General features: G+C 38.8%; 1 protein-coding gene across 3 annotated transcripts in view; it reads right to left on the bottom strand.

Annotated features, from left to right (window-relative positions):
- LOC141911871 (putative ubiquitin carboxyl-terminal hydrolase MINDY-4) overlaps nt 1–9,839 on the bottom strand; it is a 58,759-nt gene extending 48,920 nt beyond the window's left edge. For 2 of the 3 annotated variants that reach the window (XM_074802950.1, XM_074802949.1), the window contains exons 1-4: nt 9,663–9,839; nt 5,093–5,212; nt 3,382–3,589; nt 731–906 (exon numbers count right to left, since the gene is read on the bottom strand). In XM_074802950.1, coding sequence (XP_074659051.1) covers nt 731–906; nt 3,382–3,589; nt 5,093–5,212; nt 9,663–9,728 — 570 coding nt within the window. In that variant the 5' untranslated portion in view covers nt 9,729–9,839. Of the gene's footprint in view, nt 1–730; nt 907–3,381; nt 3,590–5,092; nt 5,213–9,642 lie in introns of all 3 variants that reach the window. The other variant, XM_074802951.1, reaches the window with a different exon arrangement.
- Nucleotides 9,840–16,779: the final 6,940 nt, after the last annotated feature.

Raw genomic sequence — 16,779 nt, 5'->3', positions numbered from 1 at the left:
AGAATTTGTCATCCACAGCAAGTTGCTTTGAGAAATCACCACAGCAAGTGCCTATCTTGAAAACAATACCCGGTTAATAATGTATTCCATGAACAATGAAAACTAATTCTATATGATGTTAATGTTATTTCGTTACTTGACTTAAACATTTAAATGTACATCAAATCAATCATAATATTGTCAACAATATCTGTAAAAATTATACACTAAAAATGAAATCATCAGAGTTGGGTCATTTCATAATATGTGATTGAAATTGAATAATTGATTACTAAATCATTGAAAGAACTTATAGCATAGTTATATTCTAATAATCTGTAATTTCTCAAAGATAGAATATGGCACTGCGCATAACTATTAAATTAAACTACTGAAGGAATGAATATTGGGCCTACATGTATTGGAAGTTTAAAAATTCAGATCAAAATTCATGTTTATAGCAGTTGTTTTTGTTAGGTGGCAGCAATAGATGTTGGTCCTAGCACAGGAATTTTGCAAGGTGGCAGCACCGTACGGGATACAGTTGAGGCATCAGCTGCTGTAACTTTCGATTTCATGTCAAACTTTTCAGAATTTTTACAGAATTTTGATTACAAAATCTGGTGTCAGTAATTGAAATTGTCAACGGCTTCTTTAAGAAATTTAATAGGTGGCATTTTGAAGCCGTCGGTACAAAGATACGTCAACGGCTATGTACTAATACATCGTCGGCAAAACTACATCTACTTACATCTAAATTACTAGTGATCAGACCACCAGTTGATGAAATGGCACTCTTTTTATTACGAGACGCTTTTGTGGCAGGAATGTATATATCACAATCTTGGATGTATTGGTTTGATTGACGTCCAGCTCCCAAAACTGTTTCACCATCATTATCAGCATCTTCTAACACTAAGTCTTTACCTACAAAATTGAATACAAATAGACCAACATTAAATATGGTAAACATAAGCTATCATGAAGCCTCCTCTTTATTATGAAAACTTACAGTAATCTAAAACTAAGGGAGTTAGGGAGTACAACCAACGTACTAAGCCATGGGATAGGATGATTTTGGAGAGTGTAATAACAGTTCCATTTGGTTCATCTGTCATTCTTTTCATTCCCTAATTTTAAGTAATAATAATCTATTATCAATGCCATGTTGCAATTGCCGCAGTGCCTTAGGGGCCGTGCATAAAGTATGTAGTCTTGACCTCTGCGTATGTTGAACTCCCATACTCATGTACGCGCCCTGTACATTGTTCTATAACTCACCTTGCGTACATACTTTTACGAATGAACCCCTCCCCCCTTGTAAAAGTGCCTTTTTCAGAATTTGTGTACAAATTTCTAACCCTCCCTTACGGACGCACGTTCCTAATGCACAGCCCCTATGCCATCAGCCAATCGATAATTGCTTATTTAACACCCTTGTCATAACCCTTAGTAGACAAAACACTACCTTCAAAAAGAGCGCTAGTATACGGAAAATGAATATCTTATCATTAAATTGTATTTTGTTATAAAATTTCTAATAGTAATTTAGTAAGAATGTTGAATATTCTTGTTGAACCCACTCACACGTCAACCCATTAGCACTCAAGCAGCCCATATCCGCCCTGCCTATTACTCCTTTTCTCATCTGCTGAACAAAAACAGTTATAGTGGGATTTGAACCCAAATAGCTTATGATTAACTAGACACTCAAGTCCTCAAAATACCCTACAGAAATCGACATCTTCCTATTTGAAATTCTCAAGTATTTAGAGTAGGAACATGACACCCAAGTAGGTTTGGATGAATTTCAGGGGCTACAAGGAACTTATACCATATGAAAGCCTCGACTAGTTACTACAAAATAACACGAACTTGTAACGCATGGAAATAAACAGCAAATAAGCTATTAGGTATTGTGACAACTTGTATCATCCCTCGAATTTTCTGAGGATAATAAATTCTACGTAGTGAGTGCTAATGGGTAAACTATAAGGGCATAATACCATCAAACCTTGTATCTCAAAAATCAATGCAACAACGCGCGGAAGTTGCAATAATGCAATTCTGGCATGAAATAGTCAGCATTAGGCCTATGTTCATAGCTCCATTTTTCTGGCACGAATTGAAAGGCTTTTCGTGTTGAATAGGTTAACCCTCTCAGTGCGTCTACACCGCAGTGCGGTGTATAAATCAGTGATGGATTTTGCTAGTACACCGCACTGCGGTGTATTGATGTAATTAGTAATTTGTAATTATCTCTATTGAAAAATGGCAGCAAGTGTCAAACATAGTGAAATACTAGTAACTAACGATACACCGCACTGTGGTGTAGACGCACTATAGTGGTATTCCCATTGTTCAACACACTAGGGTGGAATTTTTTAGAATTTTCAAATTTTCTCCAGCACTATAGGGTATTAATTAGTCAGCACTGAAAGGGTTAACCCATTCGCACTCAGGAATTGCACTATGTAGTGTCAATTACTCCTCAGAAAATTCAAGGTAAAATCCAAGATCATCACGATACTGAATAGCTCATTTGCTGTTTATTTCCATGCATTACAAGCTAGTGTTATTATGTAGTAAATAATAAAGGCTTTCATATGATATAAGATTTGATGAGGTGGGCCACCAAAATTGTGTCCTTTTGGCCCCCCGAATCTCATCCAAACTTACTTGGTTTTGAAGGGAGGCCCAGATGTGTCATGTTTAAATTCGATAGGAGCATGTTGATTTCTGTTTGGTATTTCTAGGACTTAGGTGTGTAGGTTATCATAAGCTATTGGGTTTGAATCCCACTATAACCGTTTTAGTGCAGCCTACGAAAAAAGTACTGGGGCGGATTCGGGCGGCTTGAGGAGTAATAGGCAGGCCAGATATACGGGCGGCTTGAGTACTAATTGGTTTACACAGTGCAGATAAGCATACGTAACACAGATAACAGTGCAGATAAGCATGTGTAAACTAGCATCTCTAAAACATATATCAAAAAGGTCAATGAAAGCTGTGTGTGAATGGTACTGAATAATTGACAGTACACATTTTTTTCAATAACTGTTGAATTTGTGCAAGAAAAAATGCAGTAATTCTTAAATATTAAATGTGTCTCGCTACAAAACCCTTTCACTGTGTCTACATGCTATGCGCTGCATAAATTACCAGCATTACATAGCATCTACCCAGTGGAGTGGTGTATCGATATACCAATAATATGATTCACCATACTACGAGGTAAATAGAATATTGGTACGTTCTTAACGCACTGAACTGAGGTGGAAAAATTTCAACCTGATGTATTTTGGCAGTGAAAGGGTTGTATTATTTTATCTTACAAATTGTGACCTTATTGACCTGCATTCACTCTACCATTCTCAGAATCCAAAGGAGTCAGATATTTACTGCGGCTGTAGTGTTGTTGAAGGTTCTGGGTTGATGATGGAGATAATCTGCTGTCCGAGGGATTTGAATGTAGAGAGGAAAAAGCCTCCTGAGAAATACAGCAAGATCCAGGTGTTGGTACAATGTTACTGCTTCCTGATTGCCTATTGTGTCCTGCGAAATCCTTGGTCATTACTTCAAGCATAGCTCTGTATGGTGCAGGCTGTTCCTTAAGACAAAATTAAACACAGTTTTGAATTAGATGTTAGGTGCTGATGCTAAATCCCACTTGTGCTCCATTAAGTCAAGGGTCACAGGAGCATAATTCCTTTGGAATCCCACTTGGGGAAAACGGATCCCAGCAGACCAAATGCAGCAATTAAAGACCATGGGTCCAGTAGAATCAACATGTACTTCATGCATGTACTAAATGGCTTAAAATCTATTGCATATCGTTATTAGATTTTGGATGTCAGTCACATGTTTTGTGAGTTTTTGCAATATACGTACTATCGTAACAGCAAAATAAAGGGCCATGGCTCCAGTAGGATCAACTGAGTACATTATACTTTTAAGCACAAAAATCGATTTTTTCGCGATGCTATTCTGAAGGGCTTTTCCCGTGATGGTATCATCCAGAAACAAGGTCCAGCATCAATTAGTAGAATGGAGAAAAATTCACTGATATTTTCTCCCAATTCTTCCAAACGGCTGAGTTGATGGATGAAAGTCTCCATGTCAATTCCAACACCTATTTCCCTCCTAATGACAAAATATCTGCTGTTTATATCCAGCGGTTACAATTTGTGCCACCAAGAGCTAACATAAAGTTACTCTCAGGACCTTTCTAAAAGGATCAACAAAGTTGATCCTAAAAACTCCTCAATTCTTCCTCTAAAATGCTGTACACCACTGTCACCCAGATATACATTAGTTAACACATGTAATATCATGTAATGTCGTACATGTAATACATAAACATAATAATAATAATAATGATAATAATAATAATAATAATAATAATAATAATAATAATAATAATAATAATAATAATAATTAAATAATAATGTGACATAACTTATAAATATAGTCAATATGTGCTTTCAAGTCGTAATCAATATGTTTTCACAGTAATTAACTATTGTCAGTGCTCATCAATAATTAATTAATGTCTTTCAAACATGTTACAAGGTGTCAGTTTGTGACTCCTGAGGTCTACAACTTGTCTGACAAGTTCTCACATCATTCTCATGATTCTGTATATAAAGACTATGTAAAGTTATGATAATCATTCTCATTCCGGGATGCAATTAAGATTGTACGTGTAAATGCCTTGTTGTTCCTGATGGATGGAATCCTGTACCGCTGGTGTAAATGCTAGTTCCCCAGCCAGCCTGGGGATCATTCATTTATTACGTACGCATTAGGGGAGGGGGAGGGGTAAGTGCAATTGCGTAACTGTAATGCATAATGTATATGAAAAAATGGCCGATTTTGAGTACAGGGGGAGGGGGGTTGAAAAAGTAAAATTTCATGGATACGTAACAAATGAATGGTCCCCTGCCGATACAACAACCAGCCAGTTACACCAGCTTTCAATATTCGGCTTCAGCAGATACAACTTCAAAGCGCCAACTTCATTATAAATCTACCATTTGGATTCCCCCACTTACAACATTCCTAGATCTGCATTTGGGATGACATTCAAAAATTTCAGGTTCATTAGGCCTACCTTATTTTTTTTGAGTAAGGTTTCTAGATTGCATTCTTTAGCCAAGAGCATCCTGTTACTGATGCTTTCTTTAGTACGAGGCATTTCTTCATCCATCACTAAAAGTGTTCGTTTTAACCCCTGTAGTTAAAGTTAAGTAGAAAGAGTAAGCAAAAAGAACTAGGGGTCCAGAGAAACCAGGCCCCCTTGGAAAGTGGTTTGAAAAGCAAAAAAATCAGAAAAATTGCGGTTACAAAATACCCATAAGTACCAATAAAATATGAACATTAGTTATCTGGCTATTCAAAGCTCCCTGGTGACATACTAGGGGTCCAGGGTCACCATGCCCACTTGGGAAGTAGTTTCCACTTGGGAAGTGGTTTCAAATGCTCAACAATCTAACAATTTCAATATTCAACGCCCCCTGGTGACCATATACAAAAACCAATGACTTAAGAACTCACCACAATCATAGAACATGTCAGCAGCTACGATTTTGTAATTGATTGTGATAATAAAATAGGCCTATGCATCGTTACCAATATAATAAGGAAATACTAAGTTATTCTACTATTCAACGCCCCCTGGTGACCATATAGAATAACTAGTGTCCTTAAAACTCACCACAATCATAGACGATGACATGAGCTACAACTTTGGAATTGATTGTGGTAACAAAATATGCATGGGTACAAATATAATAAAGAAATACTAAGCTATTGTATTATTCAACGCCCCCTGGTGGCCATATACAAAAACCTATGACCTTGAAACTCACCACAATCATAGAACACATTATGGGCTACAACTTTCCAATTGATAGTAGTAACACAATGTGCTTAGGTATCAATATAATATCGAAAAACTTTTCCCAACCTACGAATGATTACTGATGACACCAAGATTGCCGCCAATTGTGTCATAATTGGCTGATCAAAAATACCTGTCTCGGGCATAAAACATCCTTTTCCAAAGGATACCCACCACAAATTGCAATGAGAAATGGCAAACCAGTAGGAAGCAACAGGACCCAGAATTCCGGCCAAAATTGACATTTTTGGGCACCAAAAAGGTCATAGGACGGCCATCTTGAGTCCGATCGACCCAATTTTTATTATGCTGATGGGCCCTTGGGGTTTTCAAATATATACGAAAGATCAAGGCAATTGATCAAAGCGTTTTCAAAATTTCCCTTAAAAAATCTTCAAAAATGTGTAAAAAGTGCTGATTTTGCCGAACAACAATGGCTGCCAGTCGGCCATCTTGATTCTGACAGGGCCAGTTTTTTGGCTGAAGATGTGTCTAAGGTAGAAACATGTGTAACCAAAATATCAAGACATTACATTGAAGCGTCTTCAAAACTTCCCAAAATAACTGGATTCCATCTACAGACGGATGGACGAACGACGGGCGAAAAGTGAGCGCAATAGCCCGCTGGGACAAGTCCCAAGTGGGCTACAAAGGGCGAGCATCCATCCCCAGCGAGCCACGTAGTCGTGAAGCAGATGTAGGCGAGTGGTGGCACTCTTTTCATGTTATTTCAAAGCATTTTCCAAGCACTTAAGTTGAGCAACATACAAGAGACATGTCAACAAGGCACTGATTCCAAGTGAAAACTTATCTCAACTTGCCTTTTTATTAGATTAGCTCAAAGTTTATGTGCTCTTTATTTATATATCATGATGCCATTAAATTTGCGGAGACCCATGCCAATCCTTCACATGCAATTTGTTTGTACCTTTTTAAAACATTGTGGCAAAATTTGCCCTTTTCAATTAAACTTTAACGTATCAATAATATCTTTTCTAAAATAGGCCTAGTGCCCTTTTGAGCAAAGGAGAGTGCCTCATATTGCCTTTTTAATTTTGGGGAATCTATTTTTTCATCCAAATTTTGGTTTAGGCCTAGTGCAGAAAGGCAATTTTTTTTTCATGGCTCACTAATCGCATTCCCTTCTATTTTTTGCCCAAAACCAAAATTTTTTGAGGGCAGTGTAACACTGCAACTATCGCACGTGCAGCAGGTGCCACAGTCTGGATCCGCGCCTGCCTAAATACCAAACTTCAGTTGGTAGGCATGGAGACATATTGTTAAACTTTCAAGTCATGGAGTCTCTTTTCTCTCATGAACCCCTTTCAAGGAAGAATTTTTGGATATCCTTCAATACAGTGAAGACTGGATTAAAAATCAATGTTTAAGGTCAACTGCCGGTCCTTTCTGGTCCTAATAAGACTTTTATCAGGTACGTACTAAGCCTACCAAAAATAAGCAAGCTAGACCACCCAATGTGCTCTCAAGTCAAGTTGAAATAGACATTAGGCCTAACTCATTTATCCAAACGCTACTCAGAATTGACTACCGGTACTCATCAAGTAGGCCTGACCTACCCGCAATAAGGTAAGTTTGATTAGTCGAGAGGAAAACACAATATTATATAATAACCGCACCATTATGGATAATTTACCCTAATCTACATGACTGCATATTGCGCACTTAGTGTGCGATTAAGAGAATTCGAGGGAAGTGGGGGGATTGATTTTAAAGGCGAATTTATCGAACTTACAAAAAACTCGAGAAATCCCACAATAAATACAGCCAAAATGAGAATCTTGAATAGAAGAGTAGGCCTAGGCCCTATATAGTTACGCAACATTTCGGCTAAAGACTATAAGCCATCATCAGGCGTCTAGCACTTATGGATGCTTTACAGCATTATGGTGCCGTTTCTGACATTTCCTCAATTTCCGGAATCATCTAGAAATTTCTGGAAAAATCTAAGGAGGGGTCTTACAATTTAAATAAATAATTCTAGAATTTTCCGGAAAATTCTAGAAATCTCACTAGGAATTCCAGGAAAAAAATTCCAGATTTTTTTGGAAATTTCCGGAAATCTCATTCCAAAACTAACGTGGACAGTGAATATTTCACAGATTATGATCTGTTACCACGGAAATTAACAGGGTTGGAGTTTTTTTAGGTTTTGAGGGTTAGGGTTTGGGGTCTTAGGGTTTAGAGGATTCAGGGTTTAGAGCGTTAGAATTTAGAGGTTTAGGGTTTAGTTTTAGAGGCTCAGGTTTTAAAGGGTTAGGGTTTAGAGGGTTAGGGTTTAGTATTTAGAGGGTTAGGTTTTTTTGGGGGGAGGGGTTAAGCTTTAGAGTACGGTACCATAGTTTATAAGTTTAGGGTTCAGATGGTTAGAATCACTAATTCCTTAGACTCACATGCTTTATTTTGCGATCATATGAATCGCACTATACATTAGTGATATTCAACTCATAGAATCGCGTAGGCCTATACTATTCTGATTCTCCGGGATTCCGCAGTACCCCCCCCCCCCTCCATGCCGTTACCTGAAATTTCTGGAAAAATAATTCTGATTTTCCGGAATTCTGTGGCCCATCCAGGGCAAATACAGGGGGTCACACACTGCAGCACGTGCGACCACTTAAATTTGTCAAGTGCCCTTTTCAAAAATTAAAAAAAATTCTCATAAAAATACCATCCGGCCCGCTACAGCGCCCGCAAACTCCAACGTCCAGACCTATGTACTGAATTTGAATTTGAATCAATTGCCAAAAAGGGCACGTTATATTGAATCAATTGCCAAAAGGCGCGTTATATTGCCAAAAAGGGCATGTTATATTGTCAACAATGGCACATTATTTTGCAAAAAAGGGTGTATTATATTGTCAAAAAGGGCACTTTAATTTGCCAAAAATTTGCCTCGTCGTTGTAATACAAATCCGGACAGGTGCCCTCTTGAATGAGTGCTACCCCTTCAAATTGGGCCTGGATCTCCACAAATTCCGCCATTGGCCGCATTTCTCTGTATTGCATACATGTGGCATGATAGCCAAGGTGACCTACAAGGATTTATATAAAACTTCCAAGACGAAACGACAATTTTTATTTTTGATGGTTTTCCAACATATATTTCAAATCTTCGTGCTTTCCATGATAGCTAATGAAATAATAAATTCTGGATGAAGAAAAATGTGAATTAGTGTTGATTTCTTTCTTTTTCAATTTCGTTGTTTCGTTTCGTTAGTTTGTGCTGTTGTCCTGGCCTCAGTCCACAGGTGCCAGCACCCTCCACAAGTTTTCAAAATGGTCGCCGTTGAATTGACGGAAATTTACTCTCACTTTACGGCTGATTTGCGCATGGATTAAGATCGTCAGGTAAGAGGTGTTAGAGGTATCAAACAAACTACGAATCTGTTGTGCGTTGATTACAACAAAAATGAGACGGATAGGCCTAACTCAAAAGACTAGAATATGCCAGCAAAATTACTCGTCAGTCAAATTGGCTGACGAAGATTGCATACAAAAATGACCTTCCCATTCCTGACTGACTGTGGTTTGCGAAAATATCCGATCGTGAAACTAAACCATACAGGTTACTGACTAATATATCCGTAGGCCTATACTAGGTAGGATCGTAGAGCAATGTAGATCACTGTGATCGTGTGGAGACATCCACACTGCCAGGACTGGGTGTGAAAATAGGCCATGATGTATAGACAACAACAGACAATTTTTCTCAATTCTCAATCTCTTGACCACTGACTGACTGTGTTGTGTGTGGTGGTACCTTTCTGCTTAGGTACTCTCTGACGATGGACTCGCTTAAATTTTCTATATAGTCTTTCTCTGACATGAAGGAGTCCGCCGCTGACGATTGGTTGTATGAAATCTGATGGAAGACCTCAAGATACTACACTATACAGGCCTGGATGCCGATGACATTCGAGATTCCATTTATTTACAGTTGGTATGTACGCGATTGACAACTACGCCGATTGCTCGACCGTCCGCTAGCGCCACCTCCCGTATATTTTCCATTTTTACCACCTGAACCGGCGTTTTTTTTGTCTAAGCAAATCGCTTTGGATTTGCAAATCCACCTGTCTCGCTGATTTATAATATATTATATGAAATTGTTGTATGGTACCGTGTCAGTTGATTGATCATTGGTTTGTTCAAAAAAACAAACCAGCAAGGTCTTTTCAAAACAGGCTAATTGTTTCAATGCGAGGACTATCGGAAAGATGTCTTAAACACCGGTAACCAAACAATTGAAGATTATTAGGCCTAAGATTTTGGGGGTTCTAGGCATTGGTGACATTTGACACGGCATGGTGTTTTTCTTGGTTTTTCTCTACAAATCTGATGTCATCATGTTTTTAAGTTTATGGATCGATCGTACGTATTACTATTAAACGTAATTGAATTAAATGTGATGGAAATGATTTTAAAAAGCTTTTGACTGCGCCCGGAAGTTTGGGATAGGCGCAGGTATTTGTAGCGAATATTCCAAAATTATTGTTTCACCACGTATTCATTTCATTTTAGTAGATGGATGTATCGGTGACAGACTTTTTAAATTATATATAGTCATTGAAAAGATATTTGTGATACGGTCCCTGTTCCTTTCCGTTCCTCTCTGGCATTCCGTTCCGTTACTTGATCACATTTAAGCCGTCTTGAACCTGCATCACAAAAAGCTTTTTTGTTCGATACAGCTGATTCGAGCTTGTCTGCTCGACTTCAGGTCAATCTCTATCCCCCGGCCCGGTTTACTTCACATGCGCGGATCCAGGAGGGAGGTGCTTTGGGTGCTGATATATACGATGGTCATTAAGGTGTGCCCCAGCTTTAGAGTCATCAATACCTTTCCGATGCTGACATTTTTCCTGCATCTAAAGCCCGCCGTACGCCTTTTTGCGATTCATTGAAGGCTACGATCCCTCCTTGACCAGATAAAGGTATAATGTGACCTCTAAGACGATCACATCAAATCCAACATGTTTCATATTTTTGCATGCAATTTTTCCGTGCGAAATAATCGTAAATATAAATGTGCGCGGGCTTAATATAGGCCTACTACGTTGCGGATATTTTGACCGAAAACCATCAGAATTAAAACCCTGCTGTAGGCCTACTGGGGCTAGTTCCATAGTCATGGTAGACCTACAGCACGGCATAAAGGTCAGGTGATATCTGTAACGGTCGTCGCTTAGCAAATTTTTTCGTGCCCATTTTATTTTCTCACACTGTTGCCTGACATTGTGGCTGTCTTGCACGCGCTTTGAGGCGACCTGAAGATCCATGACAGACTTTTTGACAATACAATCGCCATTATCTTTCAGGGCATTTCAACTGCCCAGTCTGCAGCGCAATATTTCACTTATTCTCTTTAATGTCCCTGAATCGCAGGCCGCGTCGTCGGTGGGTCGATGCGACCACGATCCATATTTTGAAGTGTCATTTTCCATTGGTCAACAAAAACAACGTGTTGCATTTCAGTGCGGGAGGCTTCGTGTTTTTTTTTGGACATCGTGCTTTTGGGGAGTAACAATTTCCAGGTCATGAACAAGCGACAAAAGGCCAGTTTACTGCCCCTCAGTGCGGATTGAAGTGAATGTGCCTTCACGGGACATCAAAGTGCCCGGTATGTTTTACTCGTTTTCTAAGTAGTCCAAAAGTATTCACAATCCGACCGAAGTAGTCCAAAAGTGTTTACGTGTAGTTTTTAGTATCGTATTACTCTTCGAGTATAAGATGTTGTCGAGGAAAAAAGTCCGGTTGATTTCCATCGTCTTTGACTAGGATTTATCCTGAATTAAGTACGGTACATTTCAAAACGCAGATTTTGCATACCCCCCCCCCCCCCCGCTCAGCTACCCAAAAACAGTTTTAATCGCTTTCTTGAAGGAATGTACTCAAGACAGCGCGGGCGGACAGTACGTACCACATCATCGGTACCATACCATCCTCTGTATATATACCCCTGTTTTTAGTTCATATCTCACACCTGACGATGATCTCTAGTGTGAGATCGAAACGTCGTGTTCTTATATTTTAGATTGTTTCAATTAATAAATTCTCGATTTTTGGATTTCTTTTAATTTGTAAATAGTGGGTTTTTATCTTATCATCTATTCACCACGTTTGAGTGTGGTTATCGTACCACCATATCATCTTGTTTTTGGCCAAACAATATGCCGCATATCATTAATTGTCACGATGGGTATGACAAGCACGCACTTGGTGCGTTTCATTTTCTTTATGAAAATGTATTAAGCTAGTTCACACATTTCTTCTTCAATAATGCAGTTGACAGATGTACCCCAACAAAGAACCTCGCAGCCGTGTATTTTCAAAATTGTTTGCTCCCCCCCTGTGCCTCACTTTATATTCGTTACGTGCTCCGCCCTTCGGCAACTTAAGGCCAAAAAATATGCCTTGTTTCTCATCACACTTTTGCCTTTTACCATGACGAGGCGGGCGGTTTTTAAAAAAAAGTAGAAATAATAAGAACTGTTTGCATTTTTTTGGAGACGCGGGAGGTGTCTTTTTATTTTTATTATAACATTAATATCCCTATGACATATTCTCTTCAGATGCGGGAGGTATTTTTCTAAAATTCTTAGCAGCACATTTGCACGAAAAATAAGAGAAATTATGGAAGCGGCTGAGACGATATCTTGAGTTCATGAGTTCCGAGTTCATAACTTCCTGAGTTCTCAAGTTCATGAGTTCGTCTAATGACAAAAAGCCTGCGATACCGAAACGTCGAATGTAAACACGATGCTCTATCAAAGATCCACGTCTCAGGCTCAGACACTGAATAACCAGCGAATGGCATGTTGAAGGGCGCCTCCGTTCCTCCTCTGGCAGGTAGCTCGGGTGCTCCGATTTTCTGTGCGCGGGCTAGTGAGGGGGGTGACTCCGAATAAGTGGTGACTCTCGATGTGTCTGCTCGGGTTTTAATGATGAAAAAGATAACAAACGCTCGTTATTAGAACATTTTAAACATCTATTTATTTTCTATAAACCATCAAGAAAGCAGATGGCTGATGATAGACTGGTTGCCGGTCGACTTCAGTTGACTGCCAGTGCAGAATTGGACACAGTCAACCAGTCTTGGTTGATGCATGACATCATTTTTGTAGTTAATTCATGATGTAAACGGATTTAATATCCTTATAATAGGATTCTTTATGTCGCGTAATTTCATAGTGTTGTACATGCCCAAATACACTCGAAATATCATAAAATCTGGAAGTTATGAACTGGGGAACTCTCATGAACCTAAGGTGTCGTCTCAGGGCTTCCATAAGAAATAGCTTCGAAATGAAAATAACACCAGAAATCAAACCCGGAAATAGCACCGCAGCGACCTTGGTATTTGACATAGGCCTACGGTAACCGACTCCGTTGATATGGGTTCGAGTCACCAGTGGTGCCGATGATATCTATACGATCAACTTTTCTCGATTCACGTTCATAGAGAAATGGAAAGATAAAAAGATGACGATGTGTTTATTATATCAATGCGGGCGGGCGGATTTGAATTTTTATTTAAAAAAAACACATTTATTTTCGAGCTATGATGCGGGAGGGCGGACTTATATTTATCGCTAATTTGCCGATGATTTTTTCGATGCGGGCGGGATTCCAAAATCACGAGAAACAAGGCATCTTTTTGGACTAACATTAACATTTTTTAATATGCACCCCCTCCTGGAAAAAATCCTGGATCCGCGCCTGCAAGTTTTTACTTAAGTGTCTCGCAATTTTGTCTTTAGGCTTCATAAGTCTTCGTTTCCCATTAAAAATCGTAAGCAGGACATTGAAATGTTTTTAATGGGAAACCGAAGACTTATGACGCTTTCAAGATTTTCATAACCGTTTTCTTCAGTGGAGTTTTCCGGTTTGCTCGGCTACCCGTACTGGCGGGGTAGTCTAGAGAAGCTAATGAAAACTCCGGTTTGCTGAACCACCCCTCTTTGCGGGGATGCGGTATGATGTTTGATCTGACAGTTTCAAGTGGTTAATGGCTGTTTCAAGTGCTTACAACGATGCTTATTACTTCGTGGTACATGGTGGTTTAAAAAAAGATTTCATAATAATACGCTCACCGCGTGGGCTTCGTAGAAAGACCACTACCTGTGGCCTTCCCAAATTTTAATTGTCCTGTCCGATTTGGTTTCATCCAATTGAGAGACTGCCTTTTCCAGTTAGGGCGTTTTTGGATCACGTCACTCCAGGAAATGACTTAACGCTTTTGGGCCCCTTCGTCGGTTCCACATGTTTCATTTGAGCTATAGACCACAATGGTGACACCATGATGGTCAGTAACTGACCAATTGAGATATCCCCGAGTTTGACCACTTGACTTCGAATTTCGGAAATTCATCATGTAATGTTTGTTTTCAAACCTCTAAGGAATCATCATTGCAAATTCATCACTGACCATCACTGACCACCAATGACCAATTCAAACTTCTCGAATATGAAAACGATATACCGCGTTATGGTGTCAAACTAGAAAGGATTCGCCATTGAAAATTCATGAATTGACCATCACTGACCACCACTGACCAATTGAAACTTCTTGAAAGAACGATATACCGGTACCGCTTTTGGTGTGAAACTAGAAAGGATTCGCCATTAAAATTCATAAATTGACCATCACTGACCACCAGTGAAACTTCTCAAATATCGTGGTCGAATTCGAAAGTGCTTGTCGTCGTATTGCTATTTCTAGAAACCAGCAGAAAGTTTTGCTACTGTTTTTGAATGGCGTTGACATGATGGAAATTTATTACCCATAAATGGGTTACACATCTGGATCACAGCACCTCACTTGCCGCAGTGCTTTATTTTCACTGCATAGTAATGCTAATACATAAACTTTTTTACTACTTGACTCGAATCATCTGAACAGTACTGCGTTTGAAAACTCAACGAATAGAAAATGTTTGCGGGATGCGCCTACAAATAAGTTATAATAAGATTAATTAATCGATGCATGAAAAACAATTAAATCACAAGGTGACTAACACCCGTCTTTCAACCAATCTGCGCGATACCAATTAATTAAATCATCAAACGCATTGGGTTCCTAATATTTGAAATCATGTGATACAATAGTTGTTCTTTAGACTTGGCCACTTTCATTTCAGAAAACCGCGTACTAGACCAGTGGTCACCGAGGCATTAACCATTCCTTCAAGTTTTGAAAATTCGATGGTAACGCGGATTCTTCGCCTCTAAAAACTGTTTCGTTAATAGTTTTCTTTATTTTAAAAGTGTTCATAGGAATTGAAATTTGGAGCGATATCAGTCTGTAACCCTTTTTCATTGTCAGTTCTTTTTTGGAATTCAAGTAGATTAGTGAAAATATCAATGATGAAGTTCACTTATTATATCAAGTACCGTTTTTACTGTCGCATGCGAGTCGAAACAAAAAGATCTATCCAACTGCATATGTTCGGGTATAACCTGTGATATCCTTCAGTATGTTATGAATATCTTTAAAAATTTGTGTTCTAGTATAATACCCGAAGGTTTAACTATCGGACACATAAAAGATTCGCCATAATCAAAGTTTTTAAGAAAATCTTTCTTCGAGAAAAAAAGATCTTTAAAAGAACGATTGGCGTCAAACTAATCCATAATGGACTGTTGTGAATTTATTGAATAATCCACCTGATAGATTTTAAGATTCATTATGAGTTTTCCGGTTTGCTCGGCTACCCGTACTGGCGGGGTAGTCTAGAGAGGCCAATGAAAACTCCGGTTTGCTGAACCACCCCTCTTTGCGGGGATGCGGTATGATGTTTGATCTGACAGTTTCAAGTGGTTAATGGCTGTTTCAAGTGCTTACAACGATGCTTATTACTTCGTGGTACATGGTGGTTTAAAAAAAGATTTCATAATAATACGCTCACCGCGTGGGCTTCGTAGAAAGACCACTACCTGTGACCTTCCCAAATTTTAATTGTCCTGTCCGATTTGGTTTCATCCAATTGAGAGACTGCCTTTTCCAGTTAGGGCATTTTTGGATCACGTCACTCCAGGAAATGACTTAACGCTTTTGGGCCCCTTCGTCGGTTCCACATGTTTCATTTGAGCTATAGACCACAATGGTGACACCATGATGGTCAGTAACTGACCAATTGAGATATCCCCGAGTCTGAACACTTGACTTCGAATTTCGGAAATTCATCATGTAATGTTTGTTTTCAAACTACTAAGGAATCATCATTGCAAATTCATCACTGACCATCACTGACCACCAATGACCAATTCAAACTTCTCGAATAAGACCAAGTGCCTTCAAACTGATACAATTATTAAATTCTAAAGGCAAACAGCTCTGTAACCTGTCTCGCTTTATACAGCAAGGATCAAAGTTTCTCTAACTCATATTAAATATGTACTGTTCAATGCCCGCCTTAAGCTATTGTTGATTGATAAGTATTCATGTATTTCTTTTCATTTAAACCGTGTTTGTATGAATTCTGTAAACTGCATGGATACGTGTACAATGTATGAACCTGTTTTTTGTGCTCTGTGCAAATGTAAATTTTGTGGAGCAATAAACTAATTGTAATTGTAATTCAAACTTCTCGAATATGAAAACGATATACCGCGTTATGGTGTCAAACTAGAAAGGATTCGCCATTGAAAATTAATAAATTGACCATCACTGACCACCAATGACCAATTGAAACTTCTTGAAAGAACGATATACCGGTACCGCATTTGATGTGAAACTAGAAAGGAGTCGCCATTGAAAATTTATAAATTGACCATCACTGACCACCACTGACCAATTGAAACTTCTTGAAAGAACGATATACCGGTACCGCATTTGGTGTGAAACTAGAAAGGATTCGCCATTAAAATTCATAAAT

The sequence above is a fragment of the Tubulanus polymorphus genome, chromosome 10 (assembly GCF_964204645.1).
Source record: "Tubulanus polymorphus chromosome 10, tnTubPoly1.2, whole genome shotgun sequence".
In the NCBI taxonomy this organism is placed as follows: domain Eukaryota; kingdom Metazoa; phylum Nemertea; class Palaeonemertea; order Tubulaniformes; family Tubulanidae; genus Tubulanus; species Tubulanus polymorphus.
This window is presented reverse-complemented; position numbering and strand designations above follow the sequence as displayed.